We start from the raw sequence: 26,752 nt of genomic DNA on the forward strand, positions 1-26,752 counted from the left end.
TTTATAGTATGAAAAAAATTCATTACTTCCTAGAAATTATGTTCATAGGCATGTAATGCATGTGTTAAATTCTAAAACTGTTTTTTAATAGATCCTTGTGCCGTTTTCCATGTTTTTCTAATGATTTGATTGTACAACATGTTGTTTGCTTCAATAAAAAAACACTTGAAATATTCTGCTTGATACTACCCTTTCTAATAATTAACAGGGTCTTGTCCAGCGTTATGAAGATTTGTGTCGAGAAACACCAAATATGTTTGTAAATCTACTGGCACCAAAAATGCAAAAGGTTGGTAGTGCTAAATGCACGTCAGTATACTTCATAAGAAGTTAAAATAACTTAATTATAATTTAAAATTCTTAAATATTTAGATGGATCTGCATATTGCCAATTTAACTAACTTTACAAAAACCTTTAAGACCAGCAATTTGCTCTTTGCATCCCTCACACAGTGCTCTAGTAACGTGTATTACAATAGAATAATCTTAGTACCTATGAGATACAAGCCCAGTAGAAAAAAAAATGTGGACTTTGAGGGTCTATTTATCTACACAAATCTCTGGCTTTGACGTGGAAGTAAATTATCACTTATTCCAGTTTTAGAGGTTTTAACTGTGCTTTTCATTTAGATGAAATACTAAATGTCATGATCCTTGTCTTTGCTTGGAGAGATTTATTAGCCTTGTGAATGGAGTCTCTTCAGTGAGGTAGAAAGGTTATATGCTACACTAAAGGTACAGTTTTATTAGAGATGAAGAATGTCTGTCCCACAAGCCATTTAATTTTGCCAGACATTTGCAAGTGTATATATGTGGTTGTTCTACGTAACTCTCCCCTTTTTGTTTGTATGTAGTAACATCAAAAAGTCGCAGAGTTTGTGTAAGTTTGTTTAACTACATAACTGGCATATGCTGAAGTGTGAGAAGCAAAAAACATGTCCTTCTCTTAAGACTTAAATAATAAAAGAGATAAAGTAATGGTAGTTTTCACTTTAATGATACTCCTGTAAACATGATTATATCATAAAGGGAATCATGCATCTCTGTATGTTAGAGAAAACAACTGGCAGAAGAGAAGGGTGAGTATTGTACAAACAACAGAAAGTTCAAATGTTTTTTGAAGAAGGGAGAGAAGCCTTTGGTGTATAGGAAGAAGAAAGGAAAGCACAAATCCAAAGATGGAATAAGCAAATGTAAGCTATTGACTAGATTAGTGCCATAGTAAGACAGCAACCTATGTAGAGCCTTACAGTGTTTCTAAATTGACTATGTTACCAGTACAAGTAACAATATTGTCCAGTTACCGGTTGGTTGCCAGTAATAATATTGTTCCAATATACTGGAGTTAAATATGTTCCCGAAAACCACATAAGTTAAGGTGATAATGTTGGCTGCATTTGCAAATGACTGTGTGTCTGTTTGAGCTTAGTTTGTTGTTTTAGTTGTGATATAGACATCACAAAAAGAAGTATTAGGATGAAGAGGTTGGGTTAATTCTAGGCGGTGAGTTGGTAAACGTCAAGATGAAAGAGCAGATATGATAGGTGGCTATTTAAAATCAAATATGACTGAAATCAGTTCAAAGTTCCTCAACAATTAAGCAAAATTAAGTTTATGTCTCTTCAAGGATGATGGGATGACAACATTTAAAACTGTGATGGCTGTATACTGGCAAATCAGTGACAAGTTTTTGAGTACTAGGCAAAAATTTCATAGGAGCTCTGTGAGAGTCTGGAAAGGATGATTTTCATAGCTTGGCAGTAGTATTTCTTTTCATGAGTCCCATCTCCATTAAAGGTACAGGATCTGCAGTGAAAGAAGGACCTTGGTGTAGATCATACAGTGATAGGGAAAAGAGATGATTTCAGCTACATGCTGAACATCTTTATGACAAATCCAGACGAAACAGACCATGGAGAACTAAGAATTCAATAATGGAAATGATAGGGAAGAGGGGATGTTTTAAAATAGCATTGAGACTACAAGAAAACTTGGAGAGGATCAGTGTGATTCAAAATGGGAAAAGTGAAAAATGTTGTTAGATAGACACATATGAGGTGGAAAGAGAAGCAATTATACTCTTGAGAGCATTCAGGATATGTGTTAACAGATATATTGTATGATCAATAGTGGACTTGATTTTAATTTCAGGAAGCAGTGAGAGCCACTAAAAGACAGTATCAAGGAGAAGAGGAAAGGGAAGATGTTTGCTGAACATGTCACTTAGAGGCTTTAGTATGCACTACCCTCCTCTTCCTCCACATTGTATAAATTTCTTTGATTTTTCTGTTGAAAACCTGTAACCTTCCAAACCTTAGATATCATTCTGTTTAATAAGTGATGTTAGTAATTCTAATAATAATTGCATTTGTTTTAAGTAGTTTCTTTTTTTTTAAATAAATGAAATTATATTTTTATGGTTAGGTTGAAGCTGTGTTCAGGCAAGGACTTACCATGTTGACTTGGTCGTCTGTGTCGCTGGAAAGTTTCTTTCAAGAAGCTGATCAAATTCTGCATATATATAAACAGCTTTTGAGAAAGGTATACCCACTTACTATATAAAAAACCTATAAGTTTAGAGAAGTTATATCTGGTACACTGCTCTTTGCATTGGAACTTAATCTGTACTTATTTTTGTACCATACATAGAAATTTTGTTGTCTTTAAAATATGTTCTTTTTTTGGAGAGTGATATAGTCAATGATTTTCTCCCATTATTACCCTCCCGTGTTTGATTTTTTCTTCTGTATTTAAAGTAGAATGTATTTCCACTTCTTGTCTTCCAGTTCTGTGACATCCACTCTGATTTTCAGAGACGGTGTCTGCTTCTCTTTGAGTGCTTGTCCATGAGTGCAGTTGCACAAAAGATACTTCCATGTGAAAATTGTTCAGTGTAGAACTTTTAAACATTAACTCTATTCATAGCAGGCATGTTGTGAAACTGTATCCTCTTTCTACAGCCCAGAAAAAAATGAAGGAGAACATACTTTTCCCTCGGTCCTCTGCATGCTGATTCAGCCTGAGGGTTTTTACTCTCTTAATGTTTGTCACATAATTTCTGAATTATTTTTATTTCATATTTAATATCTTCATAAGTGATCTGGATAGTGGGATCAAGTGTACCCTGACAAAGTTTGCCAATGATACCAAACTGAGTGGGGAAGTGGAGAGCCACCCTGCAAGAAGACCTGAATAGGCTGGAAGAGTGGACTAACAAAAACCCTATGAAATTCTACAGGGACAAATGTAAGGTCTTGCACCTGGGCAAACATAATCTAGCAGTGCAGCTACCCAGCTAGGGAGTAGCTCTGTGGAAAATGACCTGGGCAACCTGGTGAACAAGATCTTTGAGAGCGAGCAGGGTGCTGCTGCAGCAAAGAAAGACAACGGAATGATGGGTTGCATCAACAAGGGCATCACCAGCAGAGATAAAGATGTCATCGTCCCCCTCTACTCAGCACTGATCAGGTCAAACCTGAAACTGTGTTCAGTTTTGGTGCCTTCTATAGAGAAAAGATATGGACTAGCTGGAGAGGGTTCAGAGTAGGGCCACAAAGATGATCAAAGGACTGGGAAGCGCCTACTGAATATGGGGAAAGACTGAGAAAAATGGGTTTGTTCAGCCTTGAGTAAAGAAGGTTTAGGGAAGACCTTATCATTGTGGTCTAGTATTTGAAGAATGGCTGCAAAGAAGATGGAGACCCCCTGTTTATGAGGACTTACATGGAAAAGACAAGGGATAATGGATAAAAGTTACTCATGAGGAGATTCCAATTTGACAAAAGGGAAAATTTTTTGCAATGAGAACAGTCAGCCATTGAAACAGTCTCCCCACAGAAGTGGTGGACCCCCCAGCATTAGACACTTTTAAGATTCAGCTGGACAGGGTACTGGGCCATCTTGTCTAGAACATGCTTTTGCCAAGAAAGATTGGACCAGATGATCCTTGAAGTTCTCTTCCAACCTGGTATTCTGTGATTCTATCATTCTGTGATTTAACATGCTTGAAGACCTGTGTTGGTTTGGTTTTTTTCTCAAGAATTTACCTTGATAGTCAGATCCCCCTTCTGGCTTGATGGTTGAACTATAACGCTACTATCTCTTCTACGACTATCATAAATTATGTCTCCTGTGACAGGAGACTGTTAGACAGTGGTGGGTATATTTAGTTCTTTTTCTGTATGGCAGAAAAACATAATTATGATCAAATGCTCTGTTTGCTACTGAAACCCAAAGCTGGAAAAAGATTGTCCGAAATTAGCGGTTTTTTAATTATGAGTATATCTGAAATAACCATGTTTTTATATAGAAACACTGTTTCCTTTAAATATGTATGTTGCATACATTTTTTACTTTTCTTATCTCTCCCATATCAATAAAAAAAAATTCAACCTGAGTTAGACCCTTTATTGCTGTGAATGGAGTATTGTAAACAAATAGGGGAAAAGTGATGTGAAACAGAAGCATGAGTGATATTGTGAAAAACAAGATGGAATATGACAGATGCAGAATATTTCAGATAAAAAATTATAGTTTGGACAGAAGTCAGTTTCATTTGGATTCTACCATGACAAAAATCATTTGCTTGTTGGCTGAACACTAACAATGCTGCAATTTAGAATCAAAAAACCCAGCAAAAAAGCTAGGTGTTTGATTAAAAGGAGAAGGACTGAAGACTAACCCATCAAGCAAGTTACAGTAGGCTCCCCCTTGCCTTGCTGCTAGACTTGTGGCCTATAAAACGATCAACAGGAATCCAATTATATTGATGTAGCTTGTTTTGTTACTCTGTTTTATTTAATCTAGCAGCAGTGTATCTTGCATGACAGGAATGATCTGGGGTCTGACTTTCTGTTACTACCTGTCTGCCTAAAGCTGCAGTTAAACCAGCAAGGATTCTTTGGGAGTCTAGCATGGATAACATCATGGAACAAGAGTTCTCTCCTATTCCATCGGTTCCAAAGCTTTCAGAACAGAAGAAAAAAAAGTTTAAAAATGCTGTTCTTAGTCTTTGGTCCACTTTCTAATGAATTTCTTGGGGCATAGGAGGTAATTCTCTCTGTTGTCACTCATCCATCCAATGTTCAAGACTAATCAGTTCAAAGAGCCGCCAAGAGAAGCTTGTTAAAAAAATTAGATTATTACTGTTATGGTGCAGAAGCAGTCTTTGCTTACACTGTCTGTGAATTAATTTCATTTATACAATGAGTTTTAAAATATGGTACTGATAACCAGAAATCTGTGAAGAAGTAGGTGGAAACACCAACTTCCTCTCAAGATTTCACTTTCTTAAGAATTCATATGTCTCAGTTTCCCAATGTGGAACGTGCAGATACTTAAGAATTAAAAGGTTTTATTTTTAAAGGGCTACCTGAAATTAAATTGTGCACACTACTGATCTTTTTAGAAATGTGTTATCAGACTGGATTTAAGTGCATGTAGTCTCAGCAATCAAGATCCTATGGCAATGTAACCATATAATTTCTAGATTTACATCTGTTCTTTCCAAATTGTCTACAGTGGAGTTAAAAATATCTGGATTTTTTTTGTAGGGTACTTGTATCCCTAAATTCCCCTCTGTAGATAATAGAAAAAAGAGGATAATTAAATCACTGTAAAAGCAGACTATTTTTAGCCATAGTAAATAACCCTTAAGTTACTGCAACTTTTGCAGTAACTTTCTCAGAGGATTTTCTACACTTTAACAGTCTAGCATTTATTTTTCTGCAAAACATTTTATACCTGATAGAGCTCTCAAAAATAGAATACATTAATACATTATGCTTTAAAGATCAGTGTGTGGTATTAATATGATTTTCTCTTTTTAGGTTAATGTTGCAAGTGAAGTGCGAATTGGTTCATTATTAAAAGACATATCAGATACTGCTTTAGTTATATTACCAGTAGATGGTCCTATCAAAGTAGACGATATGTTGACCTGCAATGAGGTGTGTGCCACTTTACATCTTTGAACTTGAATTCTAGTGCGTGTTTGAAAAAATGCCTTAGTAAATGAATATAAAACTAAAAAATAATTCCTCTCTCTGGGGAAATACAGAACTTTATTTGTAAGGAAAATATTTTAGTTAACACATTTTATATGAAGATAAATTGGTTCTTAGGTATTTGAGATACTTAAGCTGTAGTACTTCATAGATAATTTTAATTTAACTGCTTCATAATTAGATGAGATTTTTTGTGTATGAAGATACTCAGACACATATAGCCTTTTTTGCTCCCCTATTTTTTCCAAACTGTTTTTTGAAGGAGAAGGCAAAAAATACTTTCCAACAAGTATATTTGAAAATCTGAAAGGTTTCTTGATTCCAAAAGAGGCTAAAAATGTATTAATTAGAAAATCAGTGCAAGTAAATAAAATTGTTAAGGAGAGTTGAAAGAGTATTCGGTTAATTTCAAATTCAGACTGTGACCTCCCTTCAATATTCAGGATTTTCTTCTGGCCCTTAAAAGTACCACTACATTTAAAAAATGTATATTTTGTTTTAAGCATTAAAAACATAGTGGTAACAGAAAATTTTTATAAATATATGTATGTTTCTTTGAAATTGTTTCAGTCTAATGAATGCAATATTCAGGGAAATGTTTTGATTCTCCATAAAAATGAACAGTAATAAGATAATCAGTGATACTAAGACAATTCATTGATATTTTTATTTAACAGGCTTATACTAAAGAATGTGCTGAATTATTGAACGTGAAAAGCATGCAAATTGAAGTTGCTGTTCATGAGCTAATAGCTCTATTTGAAAAGCATTATGAACTTCCATCTAAGACCTCAGAAAAAGAAGAATCAACAGGTAGTTAATGTTGGTTATCTAAACAAAAAAAAAATCTGTAGATTTAGCTAGTTTTTATCAAAACTGATTTGTTTTAGCTAATTTTCTTCAGACTTCTCCCTCCCACTACATTTTTCATCTGTGTCACAGTTTTGCCTTCATTTACTCACTACTGTTAAACTAAATCACTGGGCCATGAAATATAGAGATAATTCAGTTTTGGTGGTATTTCTAGAATTAAACTCTGTCCTTCTGTATAGATTACCAAGGAATTTGCTCTAGACGAAGAACATTGAAGTTCCATTTCTTTCAGTCACTCATTATAACCTTTTCCCCCATCTCTCCCCTCTGCTGTAAGTGAAATACAGTGTTCCTCTCTTCTCAGTTATGTCAGGTATTTAGTACCATCCCTTTCTTTTTCACTTTTTTGCCACAGTAGAATTGTATCTCAAATACCAGTGCTTTGCTGGCTGGTCAGTTTAAATCAGTATAGTCAATTGCTAGCATATATATGGCTGGTTCCCACTCCTTTGGGGTATGTTACAAAGATTTCAGAAGGTCCTGTACTCTTATAGGAGGAAGAGTGTATAGTTGGAAAAAATATTCTGTTCTTAAGAAAATTTATTCTGAGCATTAATCAGAAATGGAGCTCTTTTCTTACATAGGTTTTTTTTTTCCTTATGGCTTCAAATTTCTCCAGGTATAGAGGCATAGTCACAGTCAAAATACTCCAGGTAGTTCAATAGTATGCAAACAGAAAAACCTGATGCAAAGATACTTCTCTGTCTTTTGTTAAATTGTTTATATTGATTTTGATTTTTTTTTGTCATTTTCACTGATATATCCATGTCTGCCTATCTATCTTTAATAACAGATTGGTAGTGCATGGTGATTGTTAGGCTAAGGCTTACAGGCTGGACTCTTAACCAGATTCCTGGTGTGAAAAAATGTTGTGAAATAAACCCTATTTTTGGCAATCCAGGTACTACTAAAATAAAAGTCAATATTATTTTGCCTCTAAAGAGGGGACAACATGCTTTGAAGTAAAACACAACGTGCAGTTAACAAAAATTTTTTTTTTCATTTTCAGCAAAAGAAAAACGTTTAGCATTTGAAAATAATGAAAAGGAGAAAGAAAAAAGCACTCCTGAAGCACCTCCTAGTGAAGATAGCAAGGTCAATGAAAAAGAGGAAGAGTTTAAAAAGGTATTTTCTAAAAATAAGGAAATTATTTTTCAAACTGATCTGATTTTTAAGTATCTTGAGTTTTGATAGTTGTATATCTATGTTACAGAAAGATATCACATTGACAGCATCAAACATAATGTAAAAGTGATGAAATAGGTTTCCTAAAAAGTGAGTTTAAGATGGATTTTAGCTTTCAGAAGTATATTGCGTGTTATTCCAATTAACACCTTTATTAAACAAATTCTTTATATGTGAGCGGTAAAGGTAAAAGTTTGGAGAGGATATTGTTCCTAAGACATAACATGGGCTTTCCTGTGTTTGACTTAAAAATCTTTGAAATAATCTTCAGGCTTCTCTCTGAACACAGTCCTAAATAATGTGTGGTTTATTTATTGCAGAGTTGTAAAGACTTACTTGCCTATTTCACTCGCCGGCTGCTATTCAGCCTCCAGAAGGCGACCCGGCTGTCTTTGGCTAGTATTAAAAAAAGAATAAGTGTTTCCGAGTAAGTTGCAAATGGAAGATTCCTTCAATAGTATGCACTCTTTATGAAGTCTTCATGATAATGGCAAGATCCATACAAAGTCCTTCTCCCATATTCAGTATAATCTCTATAGATACTTCTCTGCTCAAATGGGCATAAACTTCAGAGACGGCATTGCTTCAGTATAACATATATTGTAGATTGAAAAGCCTACTTAGAGTTTTATTAAGAGAATCTATTTTAAGCAAATGAAGTTTGTGATGTTTTGTCATTAACATGTGTTAAAGCCTGAATTACATTTTTGTCTTCTGAGGATATCTTTCATAGAAATTGTATTGAAATCCTGATCTTATTGAAGTCAGTAGGATTTTTTTTGTTGTTTCCTTTATATTTGTCTACTGTATCATGTTGTTGGATCCTTTCTTATTTCACCATGTCATATCACAGCATTTTAAATTATACTTTTTGATTTTAGGCTTTAGTTTTGGTTTTGAATAGGTTAAGAACATGTATTTATCATTTTGCACTAGCTTGTTGTGTTTCAAAAATATTTTTCTGTTCTGTTGAGTATTTATCTAAAATGTAGTGGGGCAAATTTACTCGTGATACATTGTTGCATGAAATGATAGGGAGACCTTCCTATGCCCTATTTAAAGCAATGGCAGAGTTCCATCATTCTGAAACTGAGAGATTAAAATCCAGAATAAGAAAATATTCTGAATAAAAATTCTGAAAGCAATGGCTGGATTCAAGCTAACCTTTGTCTGAATGGTGGAGCTCTGGTTATTATCCTTATCCTTTAGACAAGAGGCTTCTGTAAGTTTTGTCAAATACTACATAATATAATGTGAAAATTCTCTATGTGGGTTTGCCCTGAAAAGGTAGTCAAAATTATATTTCTCAGGTAATTTGAGGAGGTTTTATTGTGAAGTGTTTATATGTTCCAAAATTATTTTCATCAAGACAACAAATTTTTCTGTTCATCCAAGCAAACCTGAAGAGGTCACTCCTTTTATAAAAGCAGAAGTACACCTTGCTATTCCCAATCTGGTAAGTTATAAATCATATAGATAAGGTAAAATACATTGTATTTAAGTTATCTCTTCATTTGCCCAAGTGCAGGATGTGGGCACGCTTCTGCTGAACCAGCATCTGTTCCAAGAACAGTTGCTCAGGTTTTTCAGTGCACTAACTGAGGAAATGTGCTCACAGTTCCACAGTGTTCTGGCTTCTGCCTCCATCATACTGGCCTTTTACTGTTCTTGTGTGGTTTAGCAATTATATTGCAATCTGTTCATCAGTGTTCTTTCCAGAATGATTACATGTAGCAGTTGCATTCCAGAAATAGATCCTTCATCTTCCTTTTTTATTTTATTTATTTTAACTGTTACTTGTGTGATCTAAATCCTTTGTTGAATTGCAATAATGAATATTATCTTTACTCATTTTGGCTTTAGTAACCTAAATAGGAACTTAGATGACCAGAATGAGGAACACTGAACAAAAATTAGAAGATTCAAAACCAAAAAATAGAATTTCTATGGATTTCTGTGGATTTCTATGTGCCGAGGACAAAAAGGCAGCTTGATTGCAAAGAACTAAAACATTAATTTGATTTCCTTCTATAGAGGAAAGTAACTATGTGTCAGCAGTATGTATGGTGTTTCTTTTATTTTATATATGAGAAGGTAACTTAATATTATACAAATGTCTTGTAAAGATTAAAAGTTTTATATTAATGAAATGATAATGAAAGAAAGGTTCTCTTCTAAGGTGATATTCCTTTGACAATGAACTGGTGTTTATACTGGCATTCTGTTGTACATTCACATTGTGTGTTTGTGTGTACACATGATAGGTAAGTTCTGTCCAAGTGTAGAATATTTACCTTGTTGATATTTGTAGAAGCATAAGGCTCTAAGCTCTACCCACTAAGGAAGTACATCTATCTTTCTTTCCAGTTCTCAAATGTGTGGCTGATCCAGGGCAGTAATGCTGGGTAAAATACCACTTTGCTAATGATAATATGATTTTGCAAGAACCTTGCTTTTATGTATGCAACTGCTCAATCTGTGAAAGTGATTTATAGGTCATCAGAGTCACTTTTAATTAGTTCATATCCCAGTTCTGAACACTTTCATGGATTCCATCATTTTAAAGTGATGAATTGAACATGAAAGCAATAGGATGTTGTTTTAAGGACTGTATTCGGGGATTGATCAAATCACAAGATTGATCATTCTTCTGAAGTTTAACAAGAAATGCTCAGGCCAGACAGCCTGTTAAAGTTACATTTTCCAGCTTCTCTTCTGGGCTAAGCTCCGCAATTCACTATGAGTGAAGAAGAACTGAGGTCTCAAAAATGCCAATCAGTTTCATTTATTTCAACAATACTTTAACTGTTTTAAATAGGAAATCGTTCCCAGTTTAGATGACATACAGCAAGCCATCAATCGCATGATTCATTTAATACTGGAAGTAAGTCGTGGAGTTGCTCAGTGGGGACAGAGACATTTGCAAAAATCTATTTTAAAACCAGAACCAGGTACAGAGCAAGCATCTTCTGGATTGCCAGGAAAAAAGGCTAAAAGAGGTGAAAGTAAGTGTGGGTTTTTTTTTACTTCTTTCAACTTTTTACTTTAGTAAGAACACCATATATAAATATAAATATTTGTAAATAAGCTAGTTTTTCTTCAAAGCAGCCAACTGTGGATTATTTTGCATTACTTTTTTTGATTTATTTTGATTTATTTTGATTTAATTAGCTCTATTGTTCAACCTGTATTTCAGGCTTATGGAAATGTTAAAACTCTGAGAAACAATAAGCAGAAAAATCTTTGAAAAATGCTAGCTAGATCTGAATCCTCTACTTAATGTAGCCATAATGATATGGCTGAAACCATAAACAATGATTTTAGACAAGCTGCCATCGAAATATGGAGATGGAATAAGAGCTAGTTCAATCAGTAGATTTCTGTAAAGATTTTAATTGCAGTATGTGTTCCTAGACTGGATTATAAAACACCTCAAATGTGTTTTCATGTAAATAGTCAAACTGAAGATAGACCTGCATCCATTTTAGTGAAATACTTTATTCCTTATATTGTTTCTAAGCATTTCTCCATATGCTTTGAAAGCATCCATAAAAGCCTAAATATATTTTTAGCATTGGGTTCTCTTAGCTGTTTGGCTGAGCCAGTGATCTGCAATATAGTTATAACTTTGTTGTGATTCCTTTGGAAAATCTGTAACATCTAGGAAAGTTTTTCTTTTTGACAGTCTGGAACTGGAACTTTATATTTCTTCTGATGTGTCTTGTGTTATTTTAACCTCTTTAAATGGGTTTCAAGCAGGGTGGCAGGAAACAATCCTCATCAGACAGTCATAGTTTTTGCCTCTGCTGTGCCAAAATATAACATCAGCAAATAACCATTTTCATCACCTTTAATTACACGTCAGCAACACCTGGGGATGTATGTTAATGTTTGGGCAATGAGATTTATGGAGTACACTGGTAATGATGGATCAATCTGAGATTGTTTCCATTGAGTATACCCCAGAAAAGGTCTTCAGAGTAAAAGAGAATTTGGAGTTGCCTTAAATCCCCCTCATTAAACAATGTTTGTGGTGGGAAGAGTGGATTTTTCTTCTCTGTTCTCTGAAGTCTGCTTCAAAATGCTCAGGCATTGTTATGACAGAAGTAGCTCATTAGATCTCAATACTATCCATTTCTATATTGACCCTGATTGTCTCAGCAATTCATCAAAGAGTTCAAGAGGCTTACACTGCTTTAAGGGGTATATACAATTTAAAAGCTTTATATATAGGAATTTAAAAAAAATTATTAAATAACTTGGAAAGTTTAGGAGGCCTTTATGTTCCATTTAAAATTAAATTACAGTGAAGAAAATGAAATTTGTGAATGAAGAAGACTATTTTCTTTCTTTTTGCAAACCTTCATTTTAGACTGAATTTGCTCTAGCTGTATAGAACCTGGTGTGAAATAGCAGCTGGTACTTTCATATTAAGCAGTCAGACAGATGTTTGAAGGAGGATATTCAGAGTTATTGAAGAGCATCATTGCTTAACTTGGTATGCATAGGTTTAAAGAGAATTCTAGTCAGACTGTTAACAGTTCGTCGATGTATATATAATTTTATTTTACAGAAGGAACTGAAGATGCGCAAGTCAGAAAGCTAAAGAATTTTCACGGAGGTGTTGCAGAACATGAAGCTATCACTAAATTAGTTGTGCTCCTCTCTTCTTCTGTGAATCCTATGAAAGAAATGGCTATTGAAGTTCTGCAGTACTTTGAGAAATATAAGGTCCTATGGACAGAAGATAAAGAGGCCAAAATTCAGGTGAGTTTAACGATGATCACCTACAGAACTATTCTTCATTAATCTTCTATTTTGAAATCAGAAATCTTTAGGGCAGTGAGGAGGGTGCACAGGAAGCTCAGTACCCTGGACTTCAGGAGAGCAGACTTTGGCTCTTTTAGGGATCTGCTTGGTAGAGTACCATGGGATAAAGCACTGGAGGGAAGGATCACCTCCTCCAAGCTCATCCTCTTCATCCTGATGAAGAGAAAGTCAGGCAAAAGTGCCAGGAGGTTAGTGTGTGTCGCGAGGGAAGAGAGTGACACTCAATATGAGAATCAACAAGTTTCTTTTATTGATCATTGCTAACAGCTTAATATATGCTTTATAATTAGCTCATACATATTGCAAAAGCTAAGCTCATTATTGGCTCTGGCTTAAATGTTGATTCCGCCTTTTACTCCCTCCTTTTGTCGACACAGGTGGCTCTCAGTTGCTTTTGTTTTGCTAATCACAGCGTCCTGTTTACCAGCCAACTAGCACGTACAAAGACACTGTAGCTTTGCTATCTCAGATTTTCCCACTGGCCTAGGCAAGCCATGTTTCTATATTCTAACAGCTCGTCCATAGCTTTAGCTATATCCATATGCCCTTGTCCTCCTAGCCAATTCCCTACAATACCCCCGTTTTTATGTGAAGCAATTGCTTCAGGGCACCATACTTTCTCTGTCATAGCACTTACACGTTTGACAAGTGTGGACTCAAACTCAGACACAAAAAGGAAGCCTACAGAGTATGGAAGCAAGAACAGGTAGCCTGGGAGGAATACAGAGAAACTGTCCAATCAACCAGGGATCAGATTAGAAAGGCTAAAGCCCTGATAGTATTAAATCTGGCCAGGGACATCAAGGGCGATAAGAAAAGCTTCTATAAGTGTGTCAATCACAAAAGGAAGACTAGGGAAAGTGTGGGCCCTCTCCAAAGGAAACGGGAGATGTTGTTACCTGGGACATGAAGAAGGCTGAAGTACTCAAGTCAATTCATCTTCACTGGCAAGTGCTCCAGCCATACCACCAAGGTGAAGAAAGTGAAAGCAGGGAGGGACTGGGTGAATGAAGAACTGCACACTGTAGGGGTATATCAGGTTCTAAAACATCTAAGGCGCATAGGTCCATGGGACCTGACAAGATGCATCCTTGAGTCCTGAGGGAACTGGGCCAGAAAGTAGACAGGCCACTATCCATCAAATTTGAGAAGTCATGGCAATCTCATGAAGTTCCCACTGACTGGAAAAGGAGAAACATAATACCCATTTTTAAAAAGAAAAAAGAAGACCTGGGGAACTCCGAGGCAGTTAGTCTCACCTCTGTGCCCTGCAAGATCATGGAGCAGATCCTCCTGGAAGCTATGCTAAGGCACATGAAAAATGTGGAGGTCATTTGTGACAGCCAGCATGGCTTCACTAGGGGCAAATCATGCCAGACAAATTTGGTGGCCTTCTATGATGGGGTTACAGTATTGGTGGATAATGGAAGAGCAACTGACATCACCTACTTGGACTTGTGCAAAGCATTTCACATGGTGCCGCATGAAATCTGTGTCTCTAAATTGAAGACACAGTTTTGATATATGAACCACTCTGTTGGTAATGAATTGGCTAAGTGGTGGCACTCAAAAAGGTATAGTCAATGGCTCAATGTGCAAGCAGCCACCAGTGACGAGTGACATTCCTGAGGGCTCAGTACTGGGACCAGCAGTGTTTAACATCTTTGTCAGCAACATGGACAGTGGGATCGAGTGCACCCTCAGCAAGTTTGCTGATGACACCAAGCTGTGTGGTGCAGTTTACATATTGGAGAGAAGGGATGTCATGCAGAGGGACAGTGACAGCTTGAAAGGTGAGCCTGTGTGAACCTCATGAAGTTCAACAAGGCCAAGTGTAAGATCCTGCACATGGGCTGGGGGAATCCCAAGCACAAGTATACAGTTTGGGTGGAGAATGGATCAAGGGCAGCCTTGGGGAGAAGGACTTTGGGGTGTTGGTTCATGAGAAGCTCAGCATGACTTGGCAATATGCAGTTGCAGCCCAGAAAGCCAACAGTATCCTGGGCTGTATCAAAAGCAGTGTGACCAGCAGGTTGAGGGAGGTTATTCTGCCCCTCTGCCCCACTCTTGTGAGACCTCACCTGAGTACTGCATCCAGCTCTGGGGCCCCTAACATAAGAGAGACCTGCTGGAGCAAGTCCAGAGGAGGCCACTAAGTTGATCAGAGGGTGAAGGACCTCTCCTATGAAAGAGCTGCTGTTGTTCAGCCTGGAGAAGAGAAGGTTCCAGGGAGACCTTATAGCACCTTCCAGTACCTAAAACGGGTGACAATAGAGATGTAGAGGGGCTTTTTAGAAGGGCATGGAGTGATGGGACAAACGGGAATGCCTTTAAACTGAGAGAATGGTGAGGCACTGAAACAGGTTGTCCAGAGAAATTGTGCATTTCCTCATCCTTGGAAGACCAGGTTAGAGGGGGCTTTGAGCAACCTGGTCTAGTGGAAGATGTCCCTACCCATGTCCAGGGAGTTGAAACTAGATGATTCACACTCAAAACATTCTGTGATTCTATATTACAACTCATAGAAATTCCCACAGCATCAGTGCTGATAGGTGTTCACTTTTATCTATGGAAAGCATTTACTTTGAGTTTATAAACATTTTATTCACCAGTCTTCCTGTAGTTATTTTAGGAGGTGGCTTCTGCATTCTATATTCCAGCAAGAATCCTCTATGCAACTCTTGGTTGTTTGAACTGTTAGTTGAATCCTCAGGTATAATGGAAATATTTTGCATGTGCTACAGCAACAAAAAATTAGTTTCCAGGAATTGGAGGTTTGACTTCTGCTTCAGAGTATTTCACGCTGTTCTTCTACAATAAAGTTTTAATTAAGAATTTGAATTTAGGTATTCAGGAGAAGAAAGTTGTCTTCTATATAGTCTTTATTTAACCTTGACTTAATAGAGTTTTCTGTTCTTATCTTTTCTATTTAACAGGCTTCACTATATATACATATCACATAATTTTGTTTAATACGGGAGCACTGCCCTCTTTTGTTTGTCTCAGTGCAACTTAAGCAGTTTATGTGGGCTAAAAACCACCACTTTATATATAGAGCTGAAAATCTGCTCTAGAATTTTAAGTCTAATCAAATAAATACTATTCATTTGATCTAGTTACTACTGAAGAAAAAGATACTGCTACAGTGAAAGCTTGAATAAGGCAGTTAATTTTCATATACATGTCCTCTAATTTCTGCATTCTTCCTTTACCACTATGCTAACTCTTCCACTGCCTGTCCGAGTACTCTCAGACAGAAGAGTAGAAGTGGAAAAAAGGTTTCAACATTTATTACTTGCCCATGCCAATGTAAGCATAATCAATAGAGGGCCTGAGTAACATTTCTGAAATGCAGCTTCTCAGAATCGCAAAACTTTTCTGCGCTTGAGTTCTGCTCATGGAACTGCCTAGAAGATGTATTTTTTTGTGATTGTTTTACACATAATTGGGCTAATGAGGTAGTCTTTCTGTAAGTGTGGGCACGTATTTTTTGGTCTCTGTTTTGTCACTTGTTTTCACAAAACCAGTAGGCACTTAATATGTCCTGGATATCTGTTTCTCTGTTAAATTTGATTGAAATTTCTGAACAAGCTTGAGAGTTACTGACAGAAAAAATGGTAAACATGTATTTTACTATGTTAGCAAGGCTACAGAAGGCTAAAAGCAGGTATAATATTGGTATACATTTTCAGTAATTGCTGAATAACAGTTGCAACATGTGTTATCAGAAATATGAAAAAGGACATTTTTTGACTGACATTTTAAACTACATGCAGGAATTTTTGGCTAGCTCTCCCACTCTCTCTGAAATTAAAGAAGAAATACTTCACTATAATACGTTTCAGCAAGAGATGGCAAGTTTAAAACCCATTATTCTTCTTGGTCCAATTGAATTGCATACAGGTATGACATATCTTAGTATGTACAGTAAGATAATGAGTAAAATAGTCATGTTATTTGGTTTATTCTTGTAAATATGAGTACAAATATATATATATATATTTCAATATGAATAGAAATCACTGAAGAGACCTCACTGACTATCTGACTTGAAAAAAGCCTCTATTCCCCTTGCCTTTTCTTTGGAGTGTAAATATGGACAGTAACTTCTGTCATGGCTGTGAAGTTGTTATGGAGGCTTGCCAAAGAATTAACGAGTATGTACTGACACTAATTTAATCCTCCCTGGCACTCCTCTCTGGCACCAGGTCAGTCAGTGCTTCTCAAGAGCATTGAAAGAATAAAGCATCTTCTTTGGTATCGGTGAAAGACTAGCCCATAACTGCGTTAGAATCTTTTTCACTTTCAGTGTGTGTTTCAGCAGGAGATATGGCTACTTAGCCATTCCCATGTTTAGTATCTCTAGCTCTCAGAACATCATTATTCTCAATTAAGCTGTTTATGCTATGGCATAGCTGTTTGTGTTAAGGATTTGAATGACACTTAGGCCTCTCACCTTGCAGGGCTAACATGTCTACTCTGGACCAACTCTCTGGTTGATACCTACGGACAAGAAAAAAACGTGTCCCTTTCAAAATATCAGTTGGCCACATTTCTAATGAGCAACCTTTTTTTCTCACAGATCTGTTTGATTAGATTAAGAAATAAACTAAAATTTGTCTTCAGTGCACATCAGAGAAGCAGAAGCTGCCTATTTTTGAAGACTAGAGTTCATTTCAGGATCTTGGTGGTGTGACCCTATTTCTTTCAGTGAATAGGCAAAAATGTCAAACTGCTGACTACATATCCTTATGCAGGTCTTGGATACAGTTTCTTCTTAATGAAACCACTCTAGAAAACACTTTCTGCCTGTTATTGAGTGAACAAGAGTGGTAATAACCAATGTATACAAAATTATATGGATTTTGTTGATGGTCACAGTACTCCCTCATCTGTGACCACTGCATCAGAGGGAGCCAAATCCTCTAGATTAAGGAACAAGGTTATTAAATGTTTTTACAATCTGAGGCAGTCCAGTTAGTTTCTTGGACTGTTTCTTGTTTCCAAAACTGCTAGATTTGGGAATTGATTTATTGTGATTTACAGACTCTAACTTCTGAAAGGGTACAGTACTTTTCTTGAATTACCTGTGGCCTTCAGGAATCATCTCTTAATGTTAATAGCCATATTATTAAAGAAGAATCTGTATCTGCTGTAAAATTTGTTTTGTGAGCAGAAACTTTTTGTGCTGTTAGTATGTTTTGCTTTCTTTTATCACAGTACAAAACACTGCCTATTAAAATCCTAATTTATTCTGTTAATAAGTTAGAGTGCCAGTGATTGACTTTTCTGTCCCTTCATTGTTGGTTTGTGTTTATATATTAACTGCATCTGATCTGTCACCTTACAGTTTTAGCTGTGAACTATTCCAAATCCCAATATTGAAATCCCAAGATGCCACCTCCTCAATGAGTATAAGCCATTTAAATACCACCAATCTTTATGCATTTGGTTAATATATATCAAAGGTATTCTCTGAAAATCCACATTACTAAGTAGGCATCCTGTTCTTTATTCATCTTCTTTATGTATTCCGTTAGTTTACCAGCATTTTTTACGCCTACCATAGTATACAACAACACAACAGAAAAATATATTTCATTATAGTTAGAATTGCTTTGAAACTTTTAAAATGCTGTAATTGGATTTCTTGTCTGCTTTTTTCTTATTGCTGTTAAACAACCATATGTGATGATGTGGGCTTTTTTAACAGAAAAAAATTAAGATCTGGATTGCATTTTTTTTTTTTTTTAAATCAGGACCACTGAAAACAGCTTTAGCAATTGAAGCCAAAGCCTGGAAAATGCTTCTCTGTCGTTATTTAAATGAGCAGTACAAAAAGAAATTGACAGACATGATGTCGTTCATGACTGAATACATAAATAAATTGTCTCAACCTCTGCGTACCTTAGATGATGTCAGATTAGCAATGGAAGCTTTAGCTAAAGTACAAGAAAATAAAATAGACATGGATATGTCCCTGGGACCTATTGAAGTAAGATGACGTAATTTTTTCATTGAATAAATATTATTTTATATATCTCATCCATTATTATTATTACAATTATTAATATTTGATAATATAGATTAGGTGTCACAAGCTCAGATTATGTGAGAACTCTAACAGTGAATTTACTGTCTTGAAGGAACTAGGCTGAAGATGGGTAACAAAGTATTATTTTTGTTGTTACTTTTATTTTATATTATGAATCAATATTAGATAATTTGCTAGATACTGTGTTAATAAAAAACATAAAAAACTATTCTCTCTCAAATAAATTTTAATATAAATGCAATCTAGGAGACAACATACAGAAATAAGATGAGAGCACAAGACGAGGGAGCAATTTTCTCTCTTTTGCTGAGTGTTTTTCCATTAGCCTTAATCCTCTTCTTAACTTTTCTGTCTGTAAACAAACATCTTGATCATCTACCCCTTGAAATATAGCCAGAGAATATTTATGGTGTCACATATCATTGTATGCTGTCAAAATCTTGCAACATTTTTTTAGTTTTCTCTATAAGAAAGAAGCTAAAAGAAGCTTATTAAGTTTTCTATGTACTTGTTATTTATTATCATGCTCTGAAGCAGTCAACTTATTGACATTTTTCATCCACATTTTGGAGAAGAAATTTTATTGCTCTATAGTAACATTTTCTTTCTTGAAGACTGTTCTATTAACATGATACTGAAAAGGACTTTCAGCGATCTCTTTTATTAGTTTTATGATATGAAAGTGGGTTTGTCTTAACAATTTATGTGGTGGTCTTTATAAAACAATCAGTTTTGTGATCCAAAAGACATAGAGGTTAAACAAGTAAAAGAAGAACCTGAACAATAATTTAAATATTTAAAGTAGTATTCAGATCTATTAAATGTTATTTCTTAGATGTTAAATAAAGCAAGCTAAAGGAACTGAGATCAGCACTGTTTACTTGTCAGGTTTTACATGTGTAGAAAATCATGCAAACTTTTAAAATAAATAAACAAAAGGTATAAAAAATTAAGCAGTATTAACATTCTTGTTTATTATTATTATTATTGTGCTTCTGCCAATTTGAGATGAATATTTAGGATAATATTCTTTCCCAAACCACTTATATTCTAAATTATCTTGCAAACATTTACTCCCTTTCTATATTAATGTAATGAGTCCCATAAATGTCAGTAGGGTTAGCCAAGTTAACAAGTTGCTCCTAGGTCTTTTTTTCTCCATCTCCAGGAGAAGAATAACCCTAGATACCAGTGCAGCCTGGGTAGAAATTAGGTTTTGCAGTAAAAGAATTGAGTTTCTTGGTGTACACCCAGTTGAATGTAAGCCAGAAAAGTGCCCTTGCAACAAAAGTGCTTGAGGGTCTCCTGGACTGTATTACAAGTTATGTTGCCAACAGATGGAGGGGCATGATTCCCTCTGCTCCAGGATATGAGACTTATCTGGAGTGCTGTGTCCAGTGCTGGGCTTCCCAATACGAGACAGACATTGGCATACTGGAGTGAGTCCAGCAAAAGTTGAATAAAGTATGAAAATGAATTAATTTTTAAATAATGCAATGTGTGTAGGAGGAGGATAATAAAGCAGAAGATATGCAAACAAACTGTGAATGAGAACAAGAAATAAGAAAGGTTCATTCAGTTTCAGATACATATGCAGGTATTTGACAGTGTGGCAAACTTAGAAACAAAGATTTTATAGACGATATGGCAAAACTTTTATAAATGCGTAACTTGGTGTGCACAATTATTCGAAGTTTGAAAAAATTCATTAAAATCTACATTCATGTGGAATTTGAATAAGTGGAATAAAAATACCATAGAGAGGATAAAGTTTTATATTTTCTAATATTAAATTTATTTTGTTTGTATATGTTTTCCTAGTATTCTAGCCAAGAAATCTTTGAAGAAATATTTTTTTGCTGTTGTTCCCTAGTTCTTCATTCATCATCCTTATTTTTAAAAAATGCCTGAAATATATTAACAGATTTCCTTTTACATGTGTTTTACAAATTTGATCTATTTCCTGCAAATGAACTTCCAATGCATCATTCCTAAGGTTTTATTTTTCCATCTAGGAAGCCTATGGCATTTTAAATACATATAAACTGGAGATTACAAAAGAGGAATCAGAAGGCATTGATACAATGAGAAATTCTTTCAAGCAATTACAGACTCTAGCTGTAAGTATATAAAATTATGCCGTATATTTGTCTTCATGTGCTTGTTTTCAGATTATAAATGAGAGTCGGAGACCAATTGTCACTGCTCTCTGACTTCTCACTTTTGGCCTCAGTTGTGCACCAGGGTCTATACTTTCTATTAGTATGTTAATTTTCTATTTTTTTTATACATATCTTTAATATTTAAATATTATTGTAGCTTTTAGATATGTGTTTAACACCTGCAAGAAAATGAGTAATTTATTGTGTCTCTGTGCTTCTGCTCGCCTTCATTTCCAGTTCTTGTGTCATTCTTCTCTGACCAGGGAGTTTACTACCCTTAGATTACCTGTTTTTAAGAAGTGCATACTCTGCCAGGGCCCTTACCCATAAGTGGTGGTTGTCCTTTATCACTTAGGACAGCCTTATATCCCTCAACAGCTCTATTTTTATTATTTTAGGTAATGTAAGTGGTTAGATAGGAATAAGTAGATATTTCATTGAGCCCATCAAGGTACATCCTGTCCTGCAGGTTAATCGCTCAGGAAAGGACTTGAGAGTATGTTTTACATTTGTGTGCAGTTCTTGGTTCTTTCTCTCAAGCTTTTGAACAAAGTATAAGAAAGTTGTTAAAGAGAAGGCTAAGCCATCCATGAGGAAGATGACTCTAACACTTTGGGGCTTGAGGGTGGTTTTAGAGGGAGGAAAGAAAGAGAATAAGGACCTTTTTCTTTTGTCACCCCCTTGAAATGAAACACATTCCCTTAAAGATGGAGATTTTGTTATGGTTTTTGGTTGAGGTGGTTGTTTTTTTTTCCTTCAGCTTTACTCTCAAAAATTAAATACATAACACTATAAGAGGAAAAAATGTATTTAGCTTCAAATACTCAATTTTTGTTCAAAAATTTGGTGTGTTTTATTTATGGTTTTGATTTATATGCGTTATATACTCAAATATCTGCTCCTGATTTTTATGGAAATAACTTTGATTTTAATCTTTTCTATGTCAGACCGAAGTTCAAGATGAGTTGGTTCGAGTTCAGCCCAAATTTAAGACTGAATTGCTAGAATCAGTTGCAGTTTTTCAGGAGGATGTATCAAACTTTGAAACGTCATATGAAACGGTAAATGAAGTTAGTAGTTGCATGTAAGACTTGTACTTAATTTTTCAATATTTTTGGTTTGCAGTATTTGGTTGCCAGAATTTTATTCTGCTCAGCCACGGCCTGGGTATTTTATTTTCAACACAATAACAAAGTATGAAAAGTTACAGTCTAGTCCTCTTGAGTTTAATTAAGATAAAGAATTTTCAATTGCATAAAAGTTATCTTTTCTTAGATTTACCATTTTAAGTATTGCATTACCAAGATATATAGCTTGATTTGAATTTGGCTAACAAAAAATAGGTATTTTGTGATTACCTGTAAATATACAGTGGACTTCAGTCACTTTGTGAACTAATATTCAAATTTTTTAAATTGCTTATTTGAAAGGAAGGGCCCATGGTTCCAAGTATTCCACCTCAGGAAGCCAGTAAGAGGCTACAGCTCTTTCAGGTAAGAAAGTAAACTGTTGAATTTCCAAATAATTAAAATTAGATTTGTTATTGCTTATCATAACAAGTTTATCAAATTATAATTAGGATATTCTGTGTAATATTATGTTAACTATAGTTTCTCTCATGCAAAGCTTCCCTTAATGGGAAGGATTGATTGATTGATCTATAGCCTTTCTTCACTCTTCATGTTTTTGAGCAGAAATTGTAAACTTGAAGTAATAAAATCAGTAGAAAATGGAAGAGTCAGTTATGACACCATGATAATTACTGAAAAGAAGCCAATTTACAAAGCAGATATGAGACAATCTTTTACTCTTTTAAAGATCACATTTTCCATTAGATAGTTGTGTTTCAACTTGATATTTGTTTACTATGAACCTCAGTTCACAGGTCCATGAGGAGATTTTGATTATTTTTCATCCTTCTTCCTTTTTCTGCAAGTTATAGTAGCTTGAATAGTATTTTTGTCAGTCTTATATATTGTATGGATTAAGTAAATTCTAAGTTTGAGAAAAGCGCTGAGTAACTGAAAGAAGATGCTTAAATATTCTAGTGCACCTAATACGTAGCAAAAATTGAGTGATTTTGTTTGAATTTGCTGTATTTCTTATTTTGCCAAGAGAATGCCTTGTACTTATGGATACTAATTGTGAAAAAAAATTTTTAACACTCTAGTGTTTTTCTTCAGGCTATATACTTTACCATTTGATACAAATATTTTCTTTTTTTTTTTGTCAGTTATGTGGAATTCATTTCACATCTCATTTCTATAAGATGCTTCTTTAATTGCTTCTTCTGTAAACCTTCACTTTTGAATTCACTATGTGGATTTGAGTATTATGTTACATGAAGACTGTTCAAAACTTTAGCTCAAAAACATTTTCAGATATTTACATATACTTCTAATAGAATTAAGACAAGTTTAAAACTGTTTAATGATTTATTATTAGATAATTTTAAATTAAAACCTATAAACTTATATTTTCATTTTGTCTGTATGAAACGTAATCTGAGCAGGGTGACTTCGATGAGTTGTGGAGAAAGTTTGTCACATACTCATCTGGTGAACGGTTGTTTGGATTGCCTGTCACAGAGTATGAAGTTTTGCATAAAGTCAGGTAACTGTGAAATAAAGATGTCTTAAATGTTTATTAAGTATGTTAGAAAATCTTAGGCATATACCAAAGGGGGAAATATTACAATATGCAAGTTTTCTGTTGCCTTAAATAGATAGATAGATAGATAGATAGATAGATAGATAGATAGATAGATAGATAGATAGATAGATGAATGAAAATTTTGGAGATATAACGTATTTGCCAATAAAAATAATTTTATTTATTTATTATTGTAACAGAACCGTATCAGAACATTTTCATGTGTGTATATACTATATAAAGTAGCAATATGCTCTGTTCTAGAAATACAGATATAAATAAAAATACATATATAAATAGATGAGTAAATATAGTATTATATGTTAAGATAATGTAGAAACTGAAGAAGATGCAAGGGAAAGTCTCACCATATATGAAGAATTTAACTGTAGCTTTTGTGAAAATTAGAATTTTTTGAGCAGCTGTAGAAATGGGGAGCAGATTCTAAAATGCTTGCACATTTCAATGGTTTGATGATGATTCACAACACATGAAGATCTGACTCTTTCTGGCTGTTATTTAGTTCGGATTCAGAGTGCTTCTGAAGTAAATTGACTACTTGTTCCCACTTACCGTGCTCTGTTTTGCACTGCAGAGCCAGCTCAGGGTATATAACCTAGGTTCCTTTGGGGTGAATGGAAGTTTTGGAGAACTAGATGAAAGCAAAACTTCCCCAGATATGTTCAGTGTAGATATTAGGTCCTGAGCACCAACCATGTTCTCCTTTTTGTGGATTTTCTTTTATGAAGCATTTTTTCTGCATTAAGAAACATACTCTGATTGATCTATTTCTATTTTTTCTAATAACATTACATTACCAAGTATTTAACTATTGTGAGATACCCAGAGAGCTGATTAAAATTATTGGCATAATTGCTTCTTTTTTCCCAGGAAGGAGTTGACTTTGCTTCAGAAATTGTATGGATTATATGATACTGTAATAGGCACTATCGATGGTTATTATGACATCCTTTGGACAGAGGTAGATATTGAAAAAATTAGTGCTGAACTTCTGGATTTTCAAAACAGGTATGTTTATAATATGAACAATAACTGATGTTAGATGCATTAAGGTTTAGGTGAGTTCAGTAGAGCCATTTGATATATTTAAATACAAAGTTTCTATGAATAAGGTTTATCAAAAAACAAAAAGATTATTCAAGAAAGAGGGAAATAAAACCATACTGTTAGTTAAGCATCTTTTACCTGTAATTTTTGTAACTGAAGGGCATACAGTCAGCTGAAGCATCAATCTCCTTATCTAAACCAATCAAGAGGTCAGGAGGGCTGAAATTTTAAGTAAGTTCTTCAACTAGGATGATTAGCACATTTATTTTAAGTTTTGAATACAAGAATAACAAACACAAGATACTTTACGCCTCAGAGAAATTCAGGCAGTTGTTAAACATCCAGTTTGACAGCACCTGGGGAACTAACTGACACAAATGTACTGGCAGCCACCCAGCATTGACATAGCTCTAAACCATAGGCTGACTGCTGTATTGTACCTGATTACTGAAAATATGAAATTATATCAGTGGAAGGTAGAGAAATAAGTGATAAATGATGCAAAACTAAGGCTTTATTATTTTTTTGCTAAAGATATACTTTATCATTTACAATAGGACATTTACGTGGTAGATCAACTGCTTAGCTCTTAGTGTGTAGGCTCTGTAAAAGTGTGGTCAAAGAGATGGATATTTGTTTAACTGTTCTGCTGGGATTTTTTCCACATTAGAAGTATATAATTTCCGTTAGTGAATAGTTTCTGGACCACTAACCAAAAATGAGGGAGAAGGTGGTCATATCTGTTTCATTTTCATGTCTATCTCCAAAGTGGTATGTTACTAAGTACCATGAATATTGCTGGTAAATACCAGCAATATTGGTATTTAAATTGGAGTAAATATTGTATTTATACAAGGATTTCACATGTGAAATGTAACTAATTTTGTTTTGTTTTGTCTTTGCTAATAAAGAGTTTCTGATGATAAGCAGCAGATAAGCTATGTTTTAATGGAAACTGCAATACAATCCACTTCATATCTCCTTGTTCAAACAATTGTTTAAACGATTCCTATTTTGAGAGAAGAGGCATTTACTACTGTATCAATTTAATTTAACTATAGGTGCCGTAGACTGCCTAAAGGTCTCCACCACTGGCAAGCGTTTTCAGACCTCAAGAAAAAAATCGAGGATTTTATTGAGTCTTGTTCTTTGCTGGAAATGATGTCTGACAAAGCAATGAAGCAAAGACACTGGGAACGTATTGCTGAAACAACAGGGCATGAATTTGATGTAGAATCTGAAACTTTTTGCCTTCGAAACATCATGGAAGCCCCAATTCTTAAACATAAAGAAGATATTGAAGTAGGTGCATACATTTTTCCCCCCTTGTTCATTTTCTATTATTAACAAAAATAATATGATTACTTATAAAATGATTACCTTCTTTTAAAATATTTTTTACTTAATTAAAGTCCTCAACTTTTAATCAGACCACACTAGTTTAAACAAATTTATATTTTATTTAGAAGTTTTTATGCATATGAATAAAGATAGAGGTAGCAGCTGGAATCTTTGGACACTTATTTTTAGATAATCTCTTAAAATTCTTCTGCATTATTGTATATGATTTTCTTAGCTCTTTTTAAATAGGTAAAAAACCTCAAACAAAACATTGAATGATTATGGCCACTTAATTTTTTAACTCTGGTTGCTTTAAAGTTTAGTAGATAAATCATAAATTTTAGAGGAAGGATTAATGCATAATAATATTTAAGAATTTTATAGATTATTATGGCTTCTTTTGAACCATACAACTTCAAAAGAACCCCCAACTGAACTTGAGAAAACTCAGTGGGGTTTGCATGTTTCATATGATAAATATGTATGCAAAAGATATATATAGATACATATATAGATATATCCATACTTGATTTATATGGAAGGATTTATATGGAAGCATTCCAAGTAATCTGCTTAATTTT

The 26,752-nt window shown here is 34.6% G+C and overlaps 1 protein-coding gene across 2 annotated transcripts in view; it reads left to right on the plus strand.

Annotated features, from left to right (window-relative positions):
• DNAH8 (dynein axonemal heavy chain 8) overlaps positions 1 to 26,752 on the plus strand; it is a 128,461-nt gene that overhangs the window by 23,382 nt on the left and 78,327 nt on the right. For both annotated transcript variants that reach the window (XM_027735071.2, XM_027735072.2), the window contains exons 19-35: positions 209 to 289; positions 2,425 to 2,541; positions 5,829 to 5,948; positions 6,683 to 6,818; positions 7,888 to 8,003; positions 8,384 to 8,490; positions 9,459 to 9,519; positions 10,882 to 11,068; positions 12,637 to 12,830; positions 16,670 to 16,796; positions 18,653 to 18,888; positions 20,964 to 21,068; positions 22,058 to 22,171; positions 22,541 to 22,603; positions 23,623 to 23,723; positions 24,654 to 24,791; positions 25,892 to 26,132. In XM_027735071.2, the coding sequence (XP_027590872.1) occupies positions 209 to 289; positions 2,425 to 2,541; positions 5,829 to 5,948; positions 6,683 to 6,818; positions 7,888 to 8,003; positions 8,384 to 8,490; positions 9,459 to 9,519; positions 10,882 to 11,068; positions 12,637 to 12,830; positions 16,670 to 16,796; positions 18,653 to 18,888; positions 20,964 to 21,068; positions 22,058 to 22,171; positions 22,541 to 22,603; positions 23,623 to 23,723; positions 24,654 to 24,791; positions 25,892 to 26,132 (2,244 nt within the window). The remainder of the gene's footprint in view (positions 1 to 208; positions 290 to 2,424; positions 2,542 to 5,828; positions 5,949 to 6,682; positions 6,819 to 7,887; positions 8,004 to 8,383; positions 8,491 to 9,458; positions 9,520 to 10,881; positions 11,069 to 12,636; positions 12,831 to 16,669; positions 16,797 to 18,652; positions 18,889 to 20,963; positions 21,069 to 22,057; positions 22,172 to 22,540; positions 22,604 to 23,622; positions 23,724 to 24,653; positions 24,792 to 25,891; positions 26,133 to 26,752) is intronic.

The sequence above is a fragment of the Pipra filicauda genome, unplaced genomic scaffold (assembly GCF_003945595.2).
Source record: "Pipra filicauda isolate LSUMZ 115617 unplaced genomic scaffold, ASM394559v2 scaffold72_size3293161_pilon, whole genome shotgun sequence".
Taxonomy (NCBI): Eukaryota; Metazoa; Chordata; class Aves; order Passeriformes; family Pipridae; genus Pipra; species Pipra filicauda.